The 25,490-nt window shown below is 42.6% G+C and overlaps 1 protein-coding gene across 3 annotated transcripts in view; it reads left to right on the top strand.

Moving 5' to 3' along the window:
• The window catches only part of NEK11 (NIMA related kinase 11), a 331,532-nt gene that overhangs the window by 129,449 nt on the left and 176,593 nt on the right, over positions 1 to 25,490 (top strand). For all 3 annotated transcript variants that reach the window (XM_056520669.1, XM_056520670.1, XM_056520672.1), the window contains exons 4-5: positions 5,701 to 5,819; positions 17,344 to 17,408. In XM_056520669.1, coding sequence (XP_056376644.1) covers positions 5,701 to 5,819; positions 17,344 to 17,408 — 184 coding nt within the window. The remainder of the gene's footprint in view (positions 1 to 5,700; positions 5,820 to 17,343; positions 17,409 to 25,490) is intronic.

Here is a 25,490-nt window from a genome sequence, read left to right as displayed (position 1 = left end):
GCAATTTCTTCTGATCTGCGGGCAAAATAAGGCTCAGGAATTAGAGCGCGTCATGTACATTTGAGGCCTAAATTGGTGATTTGCACAGGGAGGGGCAGATAGTTACAGCAGTTCTGACATAAACGCAAAAAAAAAAACCACCCACGTATGACCCCATTTTGGAAACTACACCCCTGACGAAATATACTAGGGGTATAGTGAGCCTTAACACCCCAAAGGTGTTTGACAAATATTCGTTAAAGTTGGATGGGAAAATGAAAAAAAACTTTTTTTTATACTAAAATGCTTTTGTTACCCTAAAATTTTCATTATCACAAAGGAAAATAGGAAAAAGCCCCACAAAATTTGTAGCCCCATTTCTTCTGAGTATGAACATACCCCATATGTGGATTGAAAGTGCTCTCCGGGCGAACTACAATGCTCAGAAGAGAAGGAGCGCCATTGGACTTTTGGAGAGAAAATGTGTCCGGAATTGAAGGTCATGTGTGTTTACAAAGCCACCATAGTGCCAGAACAGTGGACCCCCCCCCCCCCACATGTGACCCCCTTTTGGAAACTACACCCCTCACAGAATGTAATAAGGGGTACAGTGAACATTTACGCCCCACAGTTGTCTGACAGATTTAGTGAAGTAATTCAACATACAACCTGAGGATAGTTGTGGCACTGTATCTGGAATAAAGCAGCTATTTACCAATCATGGAATGGTTTAATCTTTTCTATACAGCTAAGCAAGTCATTTTAGTGTTCTGCAATTTTTACAACCACAGCAGTGGTTAAGAAGGCTAGTTCTCCTCTCTGGGTGTTATTAACCGTTTTGGGCAGTGGCATTTCATCAGCTTGACAGCTATGTGGTCTTCTTTGGCACCCGTAAAGCGAACTAAGAGGTAGCATATATGAGTATATTAACAGCTTTCTAAAACAAAAAAAAAGGCTATTTTGTAATGATGTTATTTTACTTACTTATGTGTGTAATAACTTTTAACATAGTCTTAGGCTTGTAGTGGGTAATTATTCCATAATACACAACCCTGATGATTGAAGTTTTATCAAACACTTAGAGAAAGTGGAAAATAAAAGGAAACCCCAATAGAGACCACCGATAATATTAATAATTCCCATCATTACCATTTATAATGACCAAAGTAATGTATTCAGGAAAATAGTAAAAAAACACTGGGAGATCCTGCAGGGAGATAGAATCGTGGGGCAACTTTGACCAAAAAATCCTACCTTCATATTTAAGAAAACTTCCAATATAGGCAATAGAGTGGCACCGACCATTAAAAATAAGCCCAACAAGGATCACCTAAAAATTTTTCCAGGAAAACAGGTTCTTTCCATGTCGCTCATGTAAATGCTGTAAAAAAACTGAATCAAAAAGAACTCCAATTCGTGAAGTAGAAAGTTGGGACGGCTCTTTCAGAAGCCCCATAAAATCACACATCAATTGTAAAAATAAAGATGTGATTTATGGTATCCAGTGCCCGTGTGGCAAAATGTACGTAGGACAGGCCAAATACATTTTGTCCACTAGAATTGGAGAGCATATCTACAATATAGAGAGAAAATTCTTGGGTCATCCTCTCTCAAAACATTTTGTGGATAAGCACAATGCTTCATTTGCTCAATCCGTATTTTTTGGACTGGAAAAGGGGAAAAAACATTGGAGAGGCGGAAACCATGTTGCAGACATGTCAAGAGCAGAGAGTCGCTGGATTTTTAATCGAAACACAATGTCTCCATATGGTTTAAATGCCGATTTTGAATTACTTGCCTTTTTGTGATATCTTTCTATGAGGTGTATAGTCATAAGAATCCTAACGATAGTTCAGTTGGCCACTAGATCATCACTTTTAATATATAGGATAATCATATTCCCCCCTTTTGCCTCTTTTTTTAGAATTTTTTTTGATTAGGTGCATGTTCACACAATGCGTTTTTGCACCTGCGTTTTTGAAGTACTGCATATATGAAGGTGTAAATACCAGAATTAAGACCTGGGACTTAAGTGGACTTAAAGAGACTACATGCAATATGTCCTACCAGAAACTTGAAACCTGGACAATATGGCTTGTGGGAAACGCGATCAGAAGCACCAGGACCATTCCGGATTGACAATTGCTAGTTCACATAAATACCAGGAGCCACCAGCGATTCTTCATCTCTGACGAAGGTCAGCGTACTGACCGAAACGCGTTAGATGAATCTTGGCCTCTTGAAAAAGACTTCATTGTGAAGTTGAAACGTTGCATTATTTTTGTACTGGATGGGTGAATAAACTTTTTTTGTCTTCACTATCCCTGCATTGGAGTGCCGTCTTCCAATTTTTTTTTTTACCTCACTTACATTGTTGACCGTGGTCTGGTCTTGAGGACTGAGGACTTCTTAAACTTCATCACTGTTACGCCGAGCGCTCCGGGTCCCCGCTCCTCCTCGGAGCGCTCGCAGCGTTCTCCTGTTCGCAGCGCTCCGGTCAGACCCGCTGACCGGGAGCGCTGCGATAATGTCCCTAGCCGGGATGCAATTCGCGATGCGGGACGCGCCCGCTCGCGGTTCGCATCCCGGCCCGCTTACCAGACTCGTTCCCCGTCTGTGCTGTCCCGGCGCGCGCGGCCCCGCTCCCTAGGGCGCGCGCGTGCCGGCTCTCTGCGATTTAAAGGGCCAGTGCGTCACTGATTGGTGCCTGGTTTTAATTAGTGTGTTCACCTGTGCACTTCCCTATATTACCTCACTTCCCCTTCACTTCCTTGCCGGATCTTGTTGCCATTGTGCCAGTGAAAGCGTTCCTTGTGTATCCCAAGCCAGTGTTCCAGACCTCTTGCCGTTGCCCCTGACTACGATCCTTGCTGCCTGCCCTGACCTTCTGCTATGTCCGACCGCGCCTATCTCAGCAGTCAGAGAGGTTGAGCCATTGCCGGTGGATACGACCTGGTTGCTACCTCCGCTGCAAGACCATCCCGCTTTGCGGCGGGCTCTGGTGAATACCAGTAGCAACTTAGAACCGGTCCGCCGGCACGGTCCACGCCAATCCCTCTCTGACACAGAGGATCCACCTCCAGCCTGCCGAATCCTGACAATCACAGTGCACCACTCATTTACTCTACTAATACATTTACAGCATGTGTCCTTAAGGGGTTAATTCACTATTTGACTCCTTTCCAACACAACCAGCAAGTCTTATGAATCCATGATCCTGTCTTTGATTACCACCAGTTATCATCCAGTTGACCTCTTTTGATTGATACCAATGGTACTACCAACTGCATACCAAAAAGACCTGCCACTTTGGTGATTCTCTGATCCAACAGGTGTCATTGTCTTGGGATAATTAAAATATATATACAGTAGAATCTCCCAATAGCGGACACTCACGGGGAATAAAAAAAAAGTGTCCGCTATTGATAGATGTCTCTTATTGGGAAAAAGGCTTAAAATTCTTCCTAAATGACAGGATACTGTTCTGCACTCACTCCAGGGTATAATTACCTATAAAACAGGATGAAAAGTAATATAACAGTAGGATCTCCCAGTGTCTTTTAATCTCCCCTTATGCCCGTATCATTTAATCCCCCCTTTTATACCCTGTGCCATCTTATTCCCCCGTGCATTGTACCAAATTATCCCCCCACCCCCTGTGCCACATAATTTCCCCTCGATCCTAATGTGCCACTTCATTCCCCCTTCATTACCCTCTGTGTAAATTCATCACCCCCCCCCCCTCTTTATGAAGTGGCACAGGGGGATAAAGGGGTAATGAAATGGCACAGGGCGTGGTAAAGAGGGGGTGATGAATTTGCACAGAGGGCAATAAAGGGGTAATTAAATAGCACAGAGAAGATCAAGAGGATATGCGAGTGTTTTGTCCCCTATTGGGTGTGTCCATGCCCGCTATTGAGAATGTCCCCTATTCGGAGGGTGCAAATACATTAAGTCTTATGGGACTCTGCCGTGGAATTAAAAACTGTCCGCTATTGGGAGGTGTCCCTATTGGGAGGTTTCCGCTAATAGAGATTTCACTGTATATCACTACAACTCTGACATTACTTTATAACAAAACATTAAAAATAGCAAGAAAAGCTGACCATAGCATTATTAGTTACCTAAACCTAAGTAAGGGCTTACAGTATATATATATATATATATATATATATATATATATATACCATTCTCTATGCTATAGCAGCTGACATACAAGATTAATAACATTTCAGCAGACCTTTGACATACATGCTCAAGGAGTATATGGCCAAGCTGTTCCATGACAAGGTTATCTCCCAAGGTGAATACAGATCAGTTTCTTTATATTAATGGACCCACAGAAACAGTATATATAGGAGCACACATCATTTATTGCCACAGGAAATACCTGGTATAAAATGACAGATCTGTAACAAAGAAGAAGAAAATTATTTGCTTTGCTTTATTCATATGAAGTAGATTTGAATACAATATGTTTTTTTTTCTTCATATACAATATAATAGCTTACTATAATTGGTTTGCACAGGCTGTGTATCAGTGTTCTCCAGCAAGGAGAACATTTATGGCTTTTGGGCAACCTGTATGTGGGTTCACGCTATTTTCAGTTTTGTTTTTTGTTTTTTCATTTATTTTATTTTTTATTTTTTTTACTTCTTCTTACTAGTAATGCATGATCATTTTATACATTTGACATTAAGTTGTCTATTTTTAACAGACTTTTTTTTTTTTTTACCTTTGAGACTAAAAGTGTGAACAGTACTTTAAAACTGTATGGGTGTTATGCAGCATAACAACTCTAGAATTTCTCTTGAATGCATCTACATAAAACACTGTGGACTGGGTACTTTAAAGGGGTTATCCACCATAAGGTGATTTTAGTACGTACCTGGCAGGCAGTAATGGACACGCTTAGGAAGGATCTGCACTTGTCTTGGGGCTAAATGGCTATGTCATGAGATTACTATACACAGTGGCTAGCTTTTTGTGAACTTGTACTTCCTGTTTGACTTATGTCTTTTTGACTACAAATCCCACAATGCCATTTTCCTCCCTCTCACACATAAACCACCCCACCCATTGAAACAAAAGACCTGTGGTTTTCAATCAGGGTGCCTACAGATGTTGCATTAGTTGCAGATTGATCCCTCCACCCATTGAAGCAGACAGGCTCCCTGTCATCAGCTGACTAGTGAGTCAGGTCTTGGCCACATTGCAAGCTGGGAAAAATCTGAGACAGCAGTCATTTTGTATGCTGGTAAAAATAAATATTGGCGTGAAAATCACAGAAGAATTGTGAGAAAACCGTCACACACAGATATAGACACTATATTATGAGCTACACTAACTTTACAGCCCCCGTAGCATAGTCAAATAAAAAAAATCCTGGAATACCCTTTAAACTAATGGCTGGTTATTACAGGTGAATTACCTGGTCAAGTACCTTGTAATTTCAATTGCCCCATGGCACTACTTAATGGGATACATTGGTAAAAAAAAAAAAAAATGTTTAATTAACTGGTGCCAGAACTTTAAACAGATTTGTAATTTACATCTATTGCAAAAATACGCATTTGTAGAAGATTCATGGTACAGAATAACCTTTTTCCTGTTGTCAATAAAATTCTGCTTGTATTGGTCTCTTTTCCTTTATTTGTCATTATTTTATCGAAGATTCATTGTCTCTGTCTTAGTAATGTGCATTTGTTTTTAAATTTCAGGGCAGTGACCTTGACTGTAAAATACAGGAAATCAAGAATAGTGGAGGAATAATCCCTGAAGATGAAGTGACTGAATGGTTTATCCAACTACTTCTTGGGGTCCAGTACATGCATGAGAGGTAAATTAGTTTTTTTGGTTTGCATTAATAAAATAGCCCCTCATATCTGTTATCAGTTAGTCTTTTATAGAAGCTGTAAGTTTTTTCAGTATTATTTATGGACAATAAAACTGTCATACACTAACAGTAAAAGAGAACCTGTCACACTTTTTAGCCCCTGAACTTTCACCATGTTGTTATACTGGACCGCAGTCATTTATTTGGTGCAAAGACACTAACATTGTAAGGCTGCATTCACACCACGTTTTTGCAATACAGTTCCTGTATCAGGTTTTTGATGAAAACGGATTCCTCAAAACATATAAGTTTTTAACGTTTCACTCCATTATAAATAAAGTTTCACTTGTTTGATTGAAATTCCAAGAAAAATGTGCAAACTCAAAAACCATATGGATGGAACCATATGCACATACGATTCTCTACGGTTACCATTGACTCCCATGTTAAAAAAAAACACTTATACGGTTTCAATACGGTTTTTCACCCGGACCAAAAACCTTGGTAGGCTACAGTTTTGGGTACGGAAATATAATGGACAAAACCGTACAAGATGCAAAATGGATGTAACGGTTTCATATTGTTCTCTAATTGAAAACCTATATGGGAACTGTATTGCAAAAAACGTGGTGTGGATGCAACCTAAGGCTAAGTTTTTACTTGTTTTTTTGTGCTGCGGTTTTTGGGTAGAAAAAAAACGCATGAAAAAACACCTGAAAAAACGCCAGTGCAATTTCCTGTGTCTGGCATTTTTTTCTGGCGTTTTTTCTTGCGTTTTTTCATTTGTGTGACAAATTCGTGTGGCAGTTTTTTTTTTTGTACCCAAAATTTGTTGGGTACCAAAAAAAAAGGATGCAGCAGTGATGGAAAAAAATTTATTAAATGAAATGTATATATTTTATAACCATTTTTTTATAATTTTTTAATAAAGTGTGTGTTTCACTTTTTTTTCTCTTTTTTTACTTTTTTTTAGGTAGTACTACCACTCTCAGCATGGAACAGACTGTTCCATGATGGGAGTACTAGTACCTGTACTAGAGACATATAACCCCGGGTGTCAGTCCTGACACCCAATGCGATCATCCATAATATAGCAGAGATACGAGCGGCTTTATACAGCACTCGCATCTCTGCTCTGTACTCCGGCCAGTGATGTGAATAGAACTTCATTCATATTTTCCGCCCAGAGCTGTGATTGGCCGGATGGTTGCAGCTAATCACAGCTCTGAGGGAAATATGAATGAGTGAGTGCCCGGAGTATAGTGCAGAGATGAGAGCGATGTATAAAGCCACTCTGCATCTCTGCTATAGACAGGACAATTGCATCGGGTGTAAGTAGTGATACCCACTGTGATCTTTCCTTAACTCCAAGTACTACTACTCCCAACATGGAGCACACTCTGCTCCATGCTGGGAGCTGTAGTACCTGCATTAATAGACAGTCGCAGCGAGTGTAACTTCTGACACCCGCTGTGATCTGTCTATTAATTCAGGTACTACAGCTCCCAGCATGAAGCAGAGTGTGTTCCATGTTGGGAGTAGTAGTACCTGCAGTTAAAGGGGTACTCCGCCCCTAGACATCTTATCCACTATCCAAAGGATAGGGGATAAGATGTCAGATCGCCGGGGTCCCGCTGCTGGGGACCCCGGGGATCGCTGCTGCAGCACCCCCCTATCATTACTGCGCAGAGCGAGATCGCTCTGCACGTAATGACGGACAATACAGGGGCCGGAGCATCGTTACGTCACGGCCCGCCCCCGTCAATAGAAGTCTATGGGAGGGGGCGCCCCCTGTCATAGACTTGCATTAAGGGGACGGGCCATGATGTCATGAGGGGCGGAGCCATGACGTCACACTGCTCCGGCCCCGGTATCGCCCCTCATTACGCACAGAGCGAACTCGCTCTGTGCAGTAATGATGGCGGGGTGCCGCAGCGGCGATCCCCGGGGTCCCCAACAGCGGGACCGCGGCGATCTAACATCTTATCCCCTATCCTTTGGATGTACCCCTTTAAGGAAAGATCACAGCGGCTATCACTCCTGACACCCGCTGTGATCCTGTATAATGTATAGATGCGGCCGCTCTTCTATGGTTCCCTGCACTGACGTATATATACACATATTCCTATTTCCCACAGAGAGCTGTGATTGGCTGGAACCATCTGACCAATCACAGCTCTCTGGGAGATATATGAATAGGTGTATATATACGTCAGTGCAGGGGACCATAGAAGAGCGGCCGCATCTATATATTATACAGGGGGATCGCAATGGGCGATCTGTCAATTAGTACAGGTACTACTACTTCCATCATGGAACAGTGTGTTCCATGCTGGGAGTAGTAGTACTACCTAAAAAATGTAAAAAAAAATAAAGAAAAAAGTGAAAAAAGCACACACACTACATTTTTATTATTGTCGGCTACATTTTTAGGTCCCCGCCCGCCCACATAAATTGATCCCTGTTTAAAAAGTAATAAAAATGTTGTTATAAAAAAGATACATTTGTTAGATACAATTTTTTTCTTCACTACTGTATTTTTTTTTTTTATGGTACCCTACGAAATTTTATTTAAAAAAGGTATCTCCATCACTTTTTTGGATCGCTAAAGTCCAAAAAAGAATAAAAACCGCCTTCAAAAACGCCAAAGTGAAAACCCACATATTATTTTTCTTGGCGTTTTTTCACTCCCATAGACTTCTATGGAGAAAAACGCCACAATTTTGACAAATAAATCGCCAGTGGCTTAACATGCTGCGATTACCAATGAACGATCTGAAAAACGCCAAAAAAGAGTGAAAAAACGCCAAAAGGATTTAAAAAACGCCAAAGTGAAAAACACCGTGGAATAAGAATTTAGCGATTTCTTATTGATTTACAGCTAACATCTGGCCGCAGCGTTTTTTTGCTAAAAAAAAGCACCATGTGGCAGAATTGGCGTTCTTCTTTGCCCCCCCCCCCCCCCCCCCCAAAAAAAAAAGAAGTAAAAACTTAGCCTAAGCCAGCATGGTGCAATGCACGCTATTATGTGACTGGTGCTCTTTGTATGCCCTATTTATGTGCAACTATAATACTAAGCAGCTACCCCCCTCATGAATAGTAGGTGTGTGTGTAGTTGTTCATTAGGATTTTGAACCTGTGTGACCTTCCATTATATAGCATTGTGGCTAATCTACTTCGTTGTGGAAATAGGTGTTTAATCTGCCCCTGTATCAGTAACCAGTATGTATGGCCTATTTTCTGTGATTTTTTTTTTTTTTAGTAATTTTAGTCCTATTTTCTATGTTAGTGAAGGATCTCGCAGGAGACTAAGGGCCTTTGATGCGGGTTGTGAACTTGCCCAAAAGATCAACTAACACCTCATGTTTATTATATGAGTAGATATATATATACACATGCACCCGTGTATTAGGTAGTTGTGCTGGCTATGTTTCTTTTTGTTTTTGCTCTGTAATTTAGGGAGAGTGGCACCTTCTGTAGCCATGCACCCCTCCCTGTTTCACAGGAGGTTTTTTAAATTGATAGTGGATCCAGCATGTCACCCAGTCAGAGGCCTTATGCCCAGCAGAAGTGAGTGAAATGAATGTTAGGGTCCCATCCGAAATGAGGCCACCTCCGTGTGGTGGATGGGGGCCACATTTGATCAAAAAAATGCGCTCCATTTTTTGACCAAGAGTGCTGCTGCAACCTTCTTTTTTTTGTATACTTTTTTGTATTCGCGCGCTCTCTCTCTCCCTATATATATATATATATATATATATATATATATATATATAATCATAATGTGGTCTGGTCTGGTGATGCTGGAGGAGCCTGGGGTGTCAGTGCAATGTGGGGTGCACATAGAAGATGCTGAGCAGCCTGCCTGATCGAATAGAATGGGTGTCACTAAGCCAGCATTGTGCACTACATGCAATTATGTAACTGGCACACTGTGTATGCCTTATATGTGTATAACTATAATACTTAGCAGCTACCCCCCTCATGAATAGTAGGCGTGCCAGTGGTTGTTCATCAGTATTTACACATGTGTGACCTCCCCTTATATTGTGGCTGGTCTGCATCATGGTGGGAATAGGTGTTTAACCTGCCCTTGTATAAGTAACCAGTAAGGCTATATTCACATCAAGATTTTAACATACAATTTTGTATCAGTTTTTTTTTGTCCTAAGACAGAAACAAAAAACTGACAAAACCATATGTTTAAATTGTATTTATAAAAATCTTATAAAATCTCTGCACTTGAACTTTATATTCCCCATCAGGATCCCCGATTAATCAGCACCGATCGACAAATCAGCGGGTAATATAAATTCACAGCACTGTAACTCCATATTCCCCGCTGGAATCCTTGATTGGTTGATCGGTGATGACCAATCAGGGATCCTGAAGTTAAAGTGCAGAGATTTTATATTCCACCCCTGGGAGTGGACCAACTGGGGAGCGGAGCGGCACAGCATGCCGCCCACTTCCATGGTTTATAACTTAGGAATGCAGCGGGTCTCAGGAGTGAGAACCGGTGCAATCGTCCCTTAGCCTCTGTACTACTACTCCCAGCATATAACAGACTCTGTTCCATAATGGGAGTAGTAATGCAAGCGCTACTGCAGTGTCACCACAGCCGCCCGCAGATTCCAGCAGCTGGGGTACTTCTATTCCTATCTGTTTCATGATGGGAGTAGTAGTAGTACCACAGCGCTGTAGAAGTCCTAGGCGTCTATGGACTAAAGTAAAAAAAAAAAAACAGTACAAAACCATGCACAAAACTACTGCTGACCATGATTTTATGCACGTAAAAATTTTTTTTTTATAAAAAAAACGCACAAAAACTTACACAACCTGATACATCTAGTTGTGTACGTTTTTGTTTGGTAGGTCAATAAATACGGTTTGCTATATGGCAAATAGAAAACTGTTTACAGCAACCATATAGCAAAAACGTGATGTGAATGCACCCTAAGTATGGCCTTTTTTCTGTGATTTTTCTTTTTTTAAAGGCTCAAGTGTACCAGAACAGTAGCTGTCCTCATAGAAAAGCTTTCCATTCTGGCCCAGAGAATGGCATCCTGAAAAGACTGGGTTATAATCTTGTGACTTTGAGTGTTAAATTGTGTATAGAAGTGTTGCATTGTGCCGGTGTGCAATTGCAACAATTTGAATTTATGTCATATAACTCAGTCTTTCAGCACCGAGGATGAGGGTACTGCTTGAGGATACTAGGATTTTATCAGAGTACTTTTTTACTATGTTCTCATTGAAAGGTCTAAAGATAAATACTGAAAAAATCATAAGCTCCAAATCATACCGAACTAAGGACATTTATAGACAAATAACAGTAATAGTAAGAGATAAGAAAATGACTTGTGATTGATGACTTAACAACATATTACACAATGACTGCTTGATTTGTATGTATCACCCATAATTTGCATCATAAATATTAATGAATTATGTAATTAATACATTATTTTTGGCCTATGGAAATCAGAGCTCTATAAAATAAACCTTCTTATAATCAAGAGGATGTTGTTTTTTAGCCCTTATAGGGATATAAAAGTTATTTGGCGGAAAATTGCACATGTGCTGTCACATTACAGAGGACAAATGTACTAAGTGTACAGTTTATGAATTACTCCGTTTCTTATTGCTATGATTTCAGTAGATTATCTTTAAATTCTAAAATTAGACCATTCTGACCATTAAGGAGTGATGAAACTGAGTCCATGTGCATTGAGTGTTTTGATAATTGAAAACCTATTGTTCATAAAATACAATCCTTCTTAGCACTATTTATTACCAGTAAGATCAGAATAACCTTTACATTAGCAGATTTTTTCATACCCTGTGAAATATATTTGCGTGTTTGTGGTTTAGATTTGATCATCATGCAATTGCAGTGTTTTATTGTGGTTTAATCCCTTAAGGACGAACCCTATTTGGACCTTAAAGGGGTACTCCACTGGAAAACATTTGCTTTTAAATCAACTGGTGCCAGAAAGTTAAACAGATTTGTAAATTACGTCTATTAAAACATCACAATCCTTTCAGTACTTATCAGCTGCTATATACTACAGAGGAAGTTCTTTTTACATTTTCTTTCTGTCTGACAACATGCTTTCTGCTGACACCTATGTCCATTTTAGGAATTGTCCAGAGTACGAGCAAATCCCCATATCACCCAAACCTCTCTTGCTCTGGACAGTTCCTGAGATGGTAGAGGTGTCAGCAGAGAGCACTGTGGTCAGACAGAAGGAAAATAAAATAAAAAAAAGAACTTCCTCTGTAGTATATTGAGATTTTTTTAATAGAAGTAATTTACAAATTTGTTTAACTTTCTGGCATCAGTTGATTTAAAAGAAAATGTTTTCCAGTGGTTTAAGGACCAGAGCATTTTTTGCATATCTGACCTGTCTCACTTTAAGCATCAATAACTCTGGGATGCTTTTACTTTTCATTCTGATTCTGAGATACTTGCATAATTTCTTTGTGAAAAATACCGAAATTTAATGAGAAATTTTGATATTTTTCATTTTTTTTACTTTGAAACTCTCTGCTTGTAAGGAAAATGGATATGCCAAATGATGCATTGATTCACATATACAAAATGTCTACATTATATTTGCATCATAAAGTTGAAGACAACAGAGGGCTTCAAAGTTTAGCAGCAATTTTCCAGTTTTTCACAGAAATTTCAAAATCTGAAATTTTCAGGGACCAGTTCAATTTTGAAGTGAATTTAAGGGGCTTTATGTCAGAAATCCCCCATAATTGACCCCATTATAAAAACTGCATCCCTTATAGTATTCAAAATGCGATTCAGGCAGTTTGTTAACCCTTATTAGTTTCACAGGAATAGCAGCAAACTCAAGAAAACTCAAAATCTAAATTTTTTTACACTAACATGTTCTTAAAGTCCCATTTTTTCATTTTTACAAGAGGTAAAAGGAAAAAAAGCCCCCCTAAATGTGTGCCCCAATTACTCACGAGTAAGAAAATACCTCAAATGTGGATGTAAAGTGCTCTGTGGGTGCATTAAAGGGCTCAGAAGAGAAGAAGCGACAATAGGCTTTTGGAGAGCGAATTTTGCTGAAATGGTTTCGTGGGGGCATGTCACATTTAGGAAGCCCGCATAGTGTCAGAACAGCACAAAAAACCCACATGGCACAATATTTGGGAAATTGCACCCCTCAAGGAACGCATAAAGAGGTACAGTGAGCCTCCTTAACATCCCACAGGTGCTTAACGAACTTGTTAAAGTGGGACGTGAAAATAAAAAATGTGATTTTTTTCAATAAAATGCTGGCATTACCCCAAATTTTTTATTTTCACAAGGGGTATCAGGAGAAAAAGCCCCCAAAGTGTGTAACCCCATTTCTTTTGAGTATGGAAATACCCCAAATGTGGACGTAAAGTGTCCTGCGGGTGCACTACAAGGCTTAGAAGAGAAGGAGAAAAATTTTGCTTTTGGAGAGAAAGCATTTGGCTGGAATTAAAGTCGGGAGCCATGTGCGTTTACAGAGCTCCCATCGTGACAAAACAGCAGAACCCTCCACATGTGCAATTATTTTCGAAACTACACCCCTCAAGGAATGTAACAAGGGGTACATAGGTGTTTGGGACAGTGGGCCGTAAAGACCAGTTCAGTTTTGAAGTGAATTTAAGAGTCTTTATGTCAGAAATCCCCCATAATTGACCCCATTATGAAAACTGCATCCCTTAAAGTATTCAAAATGCGATTCAGAAAGTTTGTTAACCCTTTAGGTGTTTCACAGGAATAGCAAAGTTGTCACAAAAATAAGTCCAGTTCAGTGAATCCAACAATGTGAATCTGGATTCCTGAGTCACCTACAAACTCAAGAATCACGGGCTGATTGTTCTCTGGGGCACTCCAGACAAGTTTACTGGTATGGGGCACAGGTATAGTTGTCTGGGGGGTCGGACAACTAGTATGGATGCCAATGTGGCTCATACTAGTATGGGCACTGGGTCACCTGAATGGGGGGTTTGTGGCTGCCACCTTCTGGGGAGCTCATTAGATGTTGAGGAAGAAAACAGGAAAGCAGCAACATAAAGTTGGGCCCGGGTCATGCAGCTAAAGGTGCTGTGGACCCTCGGACACCTACCGTGGGGATAGATGGCAATTTTTTTACCCTTTCTTTTACTCCTACCTTTCCCTGCCTTACTTGAATCAGTCGCTATACTAACAAGTGCCGGATGGCACACACAGTGCCCAGATGGCACCGACTGAGCACTCACGTGACCAGCGACAATGAATAGTCCAATTGAGCTGACGTGGCCTCTCTCCAGCAAGCAATTCACAGAAGATAGAAGTGGATCTTCGGTGGGACAGATCTCCGGACCAAATGTACTGTACGTATTGGAGTCGGTGGCTTCTCATCAGTCTCCTGTTCCCAGTTCATTGGGTTTGATGCGGGTGAACAAGATGACCGTTTTCTGTTTATCTTTAGGGTATACATAAACAAACAAACAAAAAAAAAGCAGTTCTGTAGAAATGTACTAACTTTTCCATCCTTAGGGTACAATTACACAGGCGGATTTAGAAGTGAGTTTGAGCCATGATGGGTTTTCCACAACAGATTTTCTTCAGTGGAAGATCCGCAGCTAATTACATTGACATCAATGGGATCTGCTGTGCATTTTATGTTGCGGAAAACCTGCCACAGCTCAAAATTGAAAATCTGCAGCAAAATATGCACATGCGAATGCAAACTTATAGGGTACTTATAATGTTGTTACGGCATTAGGATACATGTTCAAACTGCCGCAAACTGAGTAGCCCGCTGCAAAGTCCCATGCAGGTTTGCATTGGTGTCCCAGACTGGCAACCATGCGGCTAGCAGCCTTGCTCCTTGGAGTTTTTACAAGCCCCTTGCAGGTGATATGCTTACACACAAAGAAAACACCAGGTTAGAGTCCTAACATATTGCTGAGCCTCACTAGGTGGGACCCAAACTGTCCTCCCGTCTTTTATTTTTCCTTTCAATAGTATACATGTAGGCTCTGCAATGATTTTAATAGCTTTTCTGTGGATGACCCTCAGCACTTTTGAACCCGGATTTTCTTTTGGACCCATTAATGTGAGAACTAAGCCACACTGGAGGTTTTATTGGTACTCTGTTAGACAAGTTCCACCCTGATCCCTGGGACTAGAGAAGACTCTTTTGAGGGTTTGTCTCATGCTTCTCATTTCATGTTTTGTGCCTGCACTCTATCAACTTTCAAGCATCAATTACTCCTCCACATGTACACTGCTCAAAAAAATAAAGGGAGCACAAGATAACACATCCTAGATCTGAATGAATGAACTAATCGTATCAAGTACTTTCATCTTTACATAGCTGAATGTGCTGACAACAAAATCACACAAAAATTATCAATGGAGGTCTGGATATGGAGTCACACCGGACTGGACTAAAGCATCTGCCAACTCCTGGACAGTCTGTGGTGGATGGAGCGAGACATGATGTCCCAGATGTGCTCAATTGGATTCAGGTCTGGGGAACGGGTGGGCCAGTCCATAGCATTAATGCCTTCCTCTTGCAGGAACTGCTGACACACTCCAGTCACATCGACCGATATTGATTTTTTAGAGCCAATACCGATAACCTGTGAACTTTCAGGCCGATAGCCGATAACTTATACCGATATTCAATGCAAAGAAATGCCACCCCACACCATTACTGACCCACCGCCAAACCGGTCAAGCTGGAGAATTTTGCAGGCAGCAGAACGTTCTCCACTGTGTCGCCAGACTCTGTCACACGTGCTCAGTGTAAACCTGCTTTTATCTGTGTAGAGCACAGTGCACCAGTGGCAAATATGCCAATCTTGGTGTTCTCTCGCAAATGCCAAATGTCCTGCACGGTGTTGCGCTGTAAGCACAACCCCACCTGTGGACGTCGGGCCCTCATACCACCCTCATGGAGTCTGACCGTTTGAGTGGACACATGCACATTTGTGGCCTGCTGGAGGTCATTTTGCAGGGCTCTGGCAGTGCTCCTCCTGCTCCTCCTTGCACAAAGGCAGAGGTAGCGGTCCTGCTGCTGGGCTGTTGCCCTCCTATGGCCTCCTCCACATCTCCTGATTTACTGGCCTATCTCCTAGTAGCGCCTCCATGCTCTGGACACTACTCTGACAGACAAAGCAAACCTTCTTGCCACAGCTCGCATTGATGTGCCATCCTGGATGAGTTGCACTACCTGAGCCACTTGTGTGGGTTGTAGACTCCGACTCATGCTACCACTAGAGTGAAAGCACCGCCAGCATTCAAAAGTGACCAAAACATCAGCCAGGAAGCATAGGAACTGAGAAGTGGTCTGTGGTCACCACCTGCAGAACCACTCCTTTGAGGGGTGTCTTGCTAATTGCCTATAATTTTTACCTGTTGTCTGTTCCATTTGTACAACAACATGTGAAATTGATTGTCAATCAGTGTTGCTTCCTGAGTGGACAGTGTGATTTCACAGAAGTGTGATTGACTTGGAGTTATGTTGTGTTGTTTAAGTGTTCCCTTTATTTTTTTTAAACAGTGTGTATGTATGTCTCTTTAAAGATGTTCCTTTTTTTCAATCAATGATGGAGCAGTATCTTCTAACAACGGTCAGGGCTGAATAAAGAGAAGGGCAATGGCCCTTTGATTTAGGACTTTCACGTTCTGTACAGAAGTCAGTCTTGTCCCCTGTTCCTTATTGTTTTTAGGATTGTAAAACTTTATCAATGACCCACCTTCTATAAAACATAATAATTTTCAGTTTGTCTTGGTAGCCTAGAGATGTAATCTCAGTAGCACAAACACACCAATTCTCTCACCTTGGCGTTCCATAAAACCAGTATAGTCAGAATATTGATCAATCCCAACATCCACGTTGTAAATGCCTCTATTCAAATAAGAGTGGATATGAGCATTGAGGAGGACATTAATATATATCATGCCTATTCACTGGAGGGAGCTGTAGCCCAGGAGCATTGTTTGCCCCATATCACAACTGAAAAATGGAAACCAAAGCAACTTTGCATGTAACATGGAAGCTGCACTTAACATTTTGACGAATGCAATCTTAGTATTGGTTTTGGATTAATTGTATGTGTTTTGGATTAGCTTTATCCTTGCATTTAAATGCTTCAGAGATTTTGTATACATTTACATCAGGCATTAATCATCTTTGTATATAAATAGATTATAGTGTGTCGTTCAAATCCACTGCTTAGTTATATCACGCAGAATAAATTCCTTAGATTATTTGTTGATTTTTTTCTGGTGGCAGAGAGCACTGCGACTTGCTGCCTTTTTCTTGTCCTTGTTTTAGGCTGTCGACTTAATTATATAGATTTGTTTCCTAGTCACCGTGTTTCCCTGCATTTTATTATGATGATCCTCTTGCTTGATTATTAGCTTGACAGATTTCCTGGCGCAAGTTCATGTGTATTTTAAACAGAGGCAAAAGCATTTAGTGAAACAGATTTGTGTTTGTAATTTCTTTTGACCTCCCTTTATTTGCAATTTTAGGAGGATACTTCACAGAGATTTAAAAGCAAAGAATATATTTTTGAAAAGCAATCTTCTTAAAATTGGTAAGTTTTTCTTATGACATACAGTATGATTCAAGTAATTTCTTCTTTTCATATATATAATTACAGACAATATAATTATTAAATACATTTCACAGTATATATTTAAATAAAATGAAAGAAGTTAACCTGTTGGGGACACAGGATGTACTTGGTCGCCTCATACTTGAAGCTTCAGGACATAAATGTTATTAAGCGAGTGCAGAAGCAGGTCTATCAGCAACCGGGACCCACTGGTAATAGCAGATATCAGCAATCACCTTTAAGATGCCATGATCAATGCTTTTCACAGTATCTGAAGTATGCAGTGGGCGTACAGACACTCATCGAACCACTTGCAGAGCAATTGCAGGAGTGGATGAGTTAAGATTGCCAGAGCTCCGCTTACCTGCTCCCGGGCATTTCCTGTGATCTTCTCCTCTGGCCTTCCTTCTGGCAGACCACAAGTAGATCACAAATAACACTGATCACTGCTATACTAATGCATAGCACTGACCAGTATTTTTCAATCAAAAGAGTGGAATAAATAGTCCCTGGGGGGGACATAAAAAGTATAAAAAGTAAAAGAAATAGTGACTAAGCCCCTCCTTAAAGGGGTACTCGACCTTTAGATATGTTATTATCATTCCAAAGGATATGGGATAAGGATCTCGGGGGTCTGGCCGCTGGGGACCCCTGCGATCTCCACCGCAGTACCCCAGTCATCTGCTGCATGGAGCGAACTTCTCTCAGTGCCGGATCACTGGTGATCACAGCCACCCCACCCACTCCATTCATGTCTATGGGAGGAGGCGTAACGGCTCCCATAGACATGGGGCTTCCCTGACCGTACCGTCGCATCGCTGGCATGGAGATTGCAGGGGGTCCCGGCGGCTCTAATTATGTAAATGTAATTCCCCTGTTTTCCCATTTTACAATGTTAACTATCCTGTACTGTAAACAGAGTAAACATAAAAGATACCAAAATTGCAGATTTTCGGATACATAACATCCCAGGAAAAAAAAGATAAAAAGTAATCAAAAAGTCACATATATGCAAAAGTGGCACCAATTAAAACTATAGATCACAGCACAAAAAATTTGATCATACAGAAAAATTAGAGGTTTTCTTTTTAATTTTCCACCATGAATAATAATTTTTTGGGTTGGCCTTTAGATTTTATGGTAAAATAGTCCCCTATGGGGATATAAAAAGTGTAAAAAAAAAAAAAAAATGTAAGAAAATGTAAAATAAAAAAGTAAAAAAATGTGAAAAATCCCCTCCCCAATAAAAAGTAAAATGTCAGTTTTTCCCCATTTTTCTCCACCGAAAAAGCGTAAAAAAAATTTATTAAAACACATATTTGGTATGCGTAAAAGTATGAGCTATTAAAATATATTGTTAACTATCCCGTACGGTGAACAGCGTAAACATAAAAAAATAAAAAATTGTCCAAAATTGCTGCTTTTTTGTCACATTTTAATCAAAATTTTTTCAATAAAAAATTAATAAAAAGTAAAACCTAAGCAAAAGCAGTACTGATAAAAACTACAGATCATGGCGCAAAAAATTAGCCCTCATATCGCCCCATATACGGAAAAATGAGAAAGTTATAGGTGGTCAAAATAGGGCAATTTCACACATACTAATTTTATTTAAATGGTTTGAGATTTTTTTTAAGGGTACAATTATAGAAAAACATATAACATGGATATCATTTTAATCGTATTGACCCACAGAATAAAGAAAACATGTCATTTTTACCAGAAAGTGTACAGCGAGAAAAAAAATGTTGCTAAATTGTGGTTTTCGTTTCAATTTCCCCACATAAATAATATTTGTTTGGTTGCGCCATACATTTTATGGTAAAATAAGTGATTTCATTACAAAGTACAATTGGTGACGCAAAAAACAAGCCCTCATATGGGTCTGTGGTTGGAAGTATAATAGAGTTATGATTTTTAGAAGGCGAGGAGGAAAAAACAAAAATGCAAAAATAAAATTGGTCTGGTCCTTAAGGCCAAAATGGGCTTGGTCCTTAATGGGTTAAAAGAGTTATGGCTCTTAGAATCCGAGGAGGGAAAAAACGAGAACACAAAAATGAAAATTCTCACAGTCAAAATGGGCTGTGTCCTTAAATGGGCACTGTCAGATACAAGTTGTACATCTTGGCAAAACATTAAGTTTTTTATATATATATATATATATATATATATATATATATATATATATATATACACTTCACAAGGAAATTTTATTTCCTTTTTATGGAAATCATGGCTTATAATATCACGACTTTGTCCAAGCTGACGCACAGGCATGGACAAAGTCCAGTAAGTAAGGGTGGGCTAGCACTCCCATGTGTGTCTGATAGGACAGGAGAGAGCACAGAGTAGTGCTATCAGACAGGAGAGAGCACAGAGGAGTACTATCAGACAGGATAGAGTAGAGAGGAGTCCTATCAGACAGGAGAGAGCACAGAGGAGTCCTATCAGACAGGAGAGAGCACAGAGGAGTACTATCAGACTGGAGAGAGCACAGAGGAGTGCTATCAGACGGGAGAGAGCACAGAGGAGTCCTATCAGACAGGAGAGAACACAGAGGAGTGCTATCAGACAGGAGAGAGCATAGAGGAGTACTATCAGACAGGAGAGAGCACAGAGGAGTACTATCAGACAGGAGAGAGCATAGAGGAGTCCTATCAGACAGGAGAGAGCACAGAGGAGTGCTATCAGATAGGAGAGAGCACAGAGGAGTGCTATCAGACAGGAGAGAGCACAGAGGAGTCCTATCAGACAGGAGACCCAGGAGGACCCCACTGCTGACACAGGGACATAAAAAAGCATTTTGCCAAAATGAACTTGAGTAAATCTAAATCCTTCTGGGAGACCAAGATAGAGCTTTTTGGTAAAGCACATCATTCTACTGTTTGCCGAAAATGGAATGAGGCCTACAAAGAAAAGTACATTAAGAACATGTGACATTATGTCCAATTTGCTTTTTTTTCTCCTTTTTTTTCCGTTTAGTTCCAATACACACAAAGGAAATAAACATGTGTATAGCAAAACATGTGTTACTGCAATCCTTTTCTGTGAGAAATACTTCATTTCCTTGAAAAATGTCAGGGGTGCCAACATTTACGGCCATGACTGTATATGTATACACTTATATGTCTATATATATATATATTAACGCGAGCAAGTAAAAAATAAGAAGAAAGATGGTGGGACGGACTAAGGCACAAATAAATAATGAAGACAACTGTCTGTAAATTAAGAAGACAGATGATGAACAGGAACAAAAACTGTCCCTTGCTAACTATCCCAAAATATTTCCTTGTATGTATCCCTAAACACTAGACACGACTGACTAGTTAAAAACCCTAATTCACAACACTGATACAAACAACAGGCAGACACTAGGACTAGGGATGTCCTGATACCGATACTGGTATCGGTATCGGGGCTGATACTAGCCATTTACATGGTATCGGGGACTCGTTTAATGTCCCCGATACCATGTCCGATACCTGCTGCCACTCTGCTGCCCCGTTCTCCGGTCCTCCCGTCCGCTTCATAGAGTTCCATGGAGGAGCATGTGACACACACGTCACTCCGCCTCCTCCCCTGCGCCAAGCGTAACGCAACGGAGGAAGCGGAGTGACGTATATGTCACATGCTCCTCCATAGGACACCATGATGCGGACCGGGAGGACGGAAGAACGGGGCAGCAGAGCGGTAGCACCCGACGGAGGACAGCCGCAGTTGAGCTGTGTGCTGCTACTAATGTCTACAGGGGGGCCCTGCTGCAACTAATGTCTACAGGGGGGCCCTGCTACTACTAATGTCTACAGGGGGGGCTTGCTGTCTAAAGGGGGACTCTGCTGCTGCTGTCTAAAGGGGGGCCCTGCTGCTGCTGCCTAAAGGGGGGCCCTGCTGCTGCTGCTGTCTAAAGGGGGCCCTGCTGCTGCTGTCTAAAGGGGGGCCCTGCTGCTGTCTAAAGGGGGGGGGGGCCCTGCTGCTGTCTAAAGGGGGGCACTGCTGCTGCTGTCTAAAGGGGGGCCTGCTGCTGCTGTCAAAAGAGGGGCCCTTCTGCTGCTGTCAAAAGAGGGGCCCTTCTGCTGCTGCTGTCAAAAGGGGGGCCCTGCTGCTGCTTTCTAAAGGGAGGCCCTGCTGCTGCTGTCTAAAGGGGGGGCCTGCTGCTGTCTAAAGGGGGGGGGGCCCTGCTGCTGCTGTCAAAAGGGGGGCCCTTCTGCTGCTGCTGTCAAAAGGGGGGCCCTGCTGCTGCTGTCTAAAGGGGGGCCCTGCTGCTGCTGTCTAAAGGGGAGCCCTGCTGCTGTCTAAACGGGGGGCCCTGCTGCTGTCTAAAGGGTGGCCCACTGTCTATGGGGGGGGGGGGGCCTGCAGTCTATAGGGGGGGGGGGCTGCTGCTAATGTCTGCAGGGGGATACTACCTACTATTAAAGACAATCTTACAGCAGAGTCACCTGCACTAACTTGAATTCATAGGTAGATAGTGCAGGTGACCCGGTTTCTGCCGCTGCTCACCATGTGATCATCAGTCTCACCGCCAATGCAAATTCCCTGTTCTGTCCAATGGAGAAGAGAGAAATCTTGGCTCATACTACAGCAGCCGCCTAAAGGGAGGCCCTGCTGCTGCTGCTGTCTAAAGGGGGGGCCTGCTGCTGTCTAAAGGGGGGGGGGCCCTGCTGCTGCTGTCAAAAGGGGGGCCCTTCTGCTGCTGCTGTCAAAAGGGGGGCCCTGCTGCTGCTGTCTAAAGGGGGGGGGGCTGCTGCTGTCTAAAGGGGGGCCCTGCTGCTGCTGTCTACAGGGTGGCCCTGCTGCTGTCTACAGGGGGGCCCTGCTGCTGCTGTCTAAAGGGGGGCCCTGCTGCTGCTGTCTACAGGGGGGCCCTGCTGCTGCTGTCTAAAGGGGGGCCCTTCTGCTGCTACTGTCTAAAGGGGGGCCCTGCGGCTGCTGTCTACAGGTGGGCCCTGCGGCTGCTGCTGTCTAAAGGGAGGCTGCTGCTGCTGTCTAAAGGGGGGCCCTGCTGCTGCTGTCTAAAGGGGGGGCCTGCTGCTGCTGTCTAAAGGGGGGCCCTGCTGCTGTCTAACGAGGGGGCCTGCTGCTGTTGTCTAAAGGGGGGCCATGCTGCTGCTGTCTAAAGGGGGGCCCTGCTGCTGCTGTCTAAAGGGGGGCCCTGCTGCTGCTGTCTAATGGGGGGCCCTGCTGCTGCTGTCTAAAGGGGGTCCCTGCTGCTGCTGCTGTCTAAAGGGGGGCCCTGCGGCTGCTGCTGTCTAAAGGGAGGCTCTGCAGCTGCTGTCTAAAGGGGGGCCCTGCGGCTGCTGTCTAAAGGGGATCCCTGCTGCTGCTGTCTAAAGGGGGGCCCTTCTGCTGCTGTTGTCTAAAAGGGGGCCCTGCTGCTGTCTAAAGGGGGGCCCTGTGGCTGCTGCTGTCTAAAGGGAGGCTCTACGGCTGCTGTCTAAAGGGGGCCTTGCGGCTGCTGTCTAAAGGGGGGCCCTGCTGCTGCTGTCTAAAGGGGGGCCCTGCTGCTGCTGTCTAAAGGGGGCCCCTGCTGCTGCTGTCTAAAGGGGGACCCTGCTGCTGCTGTCTAAAGGGGGGCCCTGCTGCTGCTGTCTAAAGGGGGGCCCTGCTGCTGTCTAACGGGGGGGGGGGGGGCGGCCTGCTGCTGCTGTCTAAAGGGGGGTCCTGCTGCTGCTGCTGTCTAAAGGGGGGCCCTGCTGCTGCTGTCTAAAGGGGGGCCCTGCTGCTGCTGTCTAAAGGGGGCCCTGCTGCTGCTGTCTAAAGGGGGGCCCTGCTGCTGCTGTCTATAGTGGGGCCCTGCTGCTGCTGCTTTCTAAAGGGGGGCCCTGCTGCTGCTGTCTAAAGGGGGGCCCTGCTGCTGCTGTCTAAAGGGGGGCCCTGCTGCTGCTTTCTAAAGGGGAGCCCTGCTGCTGCTGCTTTCTAAAGGGGGGCCCTGCTGCTGCTGCTGCTGTCTAAAGGGGGGCCCTGCTGCTGCTGTCTAAAGGGGGGCCCTGCTGCTGCTGTCTAAAGGGGAGCCCTGCTGCTGTCTAAACGGGGGGCCCTGCTGCTGTCTAAAGGGTGGCCCACTGTCTATGGGGGGGGGGCTGCAGTCTATAGGGGGGGCTGCTGCTAATGTCTGCAGGGGGATACTACCTACTATTAAAGACAATCTTACAGCAGAGTCACCTGCACTAACTTGAATTCATAGGTAGATAGTGCAGGTGACCCGGTTTCTGCCGCTGCTCACCATGTGATCATCAGTCTCACCGCCAATGCAAATTCCCTGTTCTGTCCAATGGAGAAGAGAGAAATCTTGGCTCATACTACAGCAGCCGCCTCCATTGTACGCAACAAGGACCCACATATCATACGGTAAACAGCGCCAGAAACCGGGTCACCCTAGTGTCAGATTCCCATACATACCCTGCTGCTGCTGTCTAAAGGGGGGCCCTTCTGCTGCTACTGTCTAAAGGGGGGCCCTGCTGCTGCTGTCTAAAGGGGGGCCCTGCGGCTGCTGTCTACAGGTGGGCCCTGCGGCTGCTGCTGTCTAAAGGGAGGCTGCTGCTGCTGTCTAAAGGGGGGCCCTGCTGCTGCTGTCTAAAGGGGGGGCCTGCTGCTGCTGTCTAAAGGGGGGCCCTGCTGCTGTCTAACGAGGGGGCCTGCTGCTGTTGTCTAAAGGGGGGCCATGCTGCTGCTGTCTAAAGGGGTCCCGTAAATGATCCCGTACGGTGAACGGCGTGAATGTAAAAAAAGAAAATCCAAAATAGCTGTTTTTTTATAACATTTTATTCCTAAAAAAATTAATAAAAAATTTGCTAAAAGTTTTGTATAAGCAAATATGGTATTAATAAAAAGTGCAGATCATGGAGCAAATAATGAGCCCTCATACTGCCACTTGAAAAAGTTATAGGTCTTCAAAATAGGGGGATTTTAAACGTACTAATTTGGTTAAAAAGTTTGCGATTTTTTAAAGCGCAACAGTAATAGAAAAGTGTATAATCATGGGTATCATTTTAATCGTATTGACATAGAGAATAAAAAACACATGTAATTTTTACCATAAATTGTACGTCGTGAAAACAAAACCTTCCAAAATTTTCAAAATTGCGGTTTTCTTTTTAATTTCCTACACAAATAGTATTTTTTTGATTGCGCCGTTACATTTTATGATAAAGTGAGTGATGGCATTACAATGTACAACTGGTCGCGCAAAAAACAAGCTCTCATACTAGTCTGTGGATGAAAATATAAAAGAGTTATGATTTTTTGAAGGGGAGGAGGAAAAAACGAAAGCGTAAAAATAAAATGGTCTGAGTCCTTAAGGTCCAAATGGGCTGAGTCCTTAAGGTTAAACAATATGACAATCTGAAATAAACAACAGCAGTTTTAAAATAATCCCCACCACACTGCAAAAGCCAGGAATGTTTAAAGAAAGGCCAGCCAATCAGAAACTTCTACTGCAAATGAGCCATGAGTGACAGGCTCCGCTTATACACACTATAGATCAGCTGTGAGGCAGTTCCATAACCACTACTAAGAAAAGTTATAGACAGGAGAAGACACAATAGCAGCATGATCCCTGTTATTCACAACCCTATGTTGTCAAGCCAGCCATTTTATACCGATCATGTTTTTTTTGTAGTAAAGGAGAATATTATATATTATCTAAAAGGTTGAACCATAAAAGACAAAATTAAATGAGTCACCAGGAAGATCTGGGAATTAAACCGTTGACAGGCCAGCAATTTACATACATTATATATCTTCACAATGACAACTTCTCTAGAGCTATCATGTGGTTGTGTTTAAGATAGAACTCATATAGTTATTATGCGAGTCACATGTGAAGTAAAAATTACAGGATAAGCCTGGTATTAGTCAGAATGAGTTACATATATATATTTTATACAGTTTTACTTTGGGGAATAAAAGATTGTGGTCTTGTCCTAGAGGTCGGTTATTTGTACGGTTTTACCTTCTACTGTACATTGTTACCATACACAAACTACACATCTATCATGGTATTTGTTAATACAAAGGTAAATCCTACTAGCAAATGATTGGTTACAAAGTTAGGCTGAC

Source organism: Hyla sarda, chromosome 5, assembly GCF_029499605.1.
Source record: "Hyla sarda isolate aHylSar1 chromosome 5, aHylSar1.hap1, whole genome shotgun sequence".
In the NCBI taxonomy this organism is placed as follows: Eukaryota; Metazoa; Chordata; class Amphibia; order Anura; family Hylidae; genus Hyla; species Hyla sarda.
This window is presented reverse-complemented; position numbering and strand designations above follow the sequence as displayed.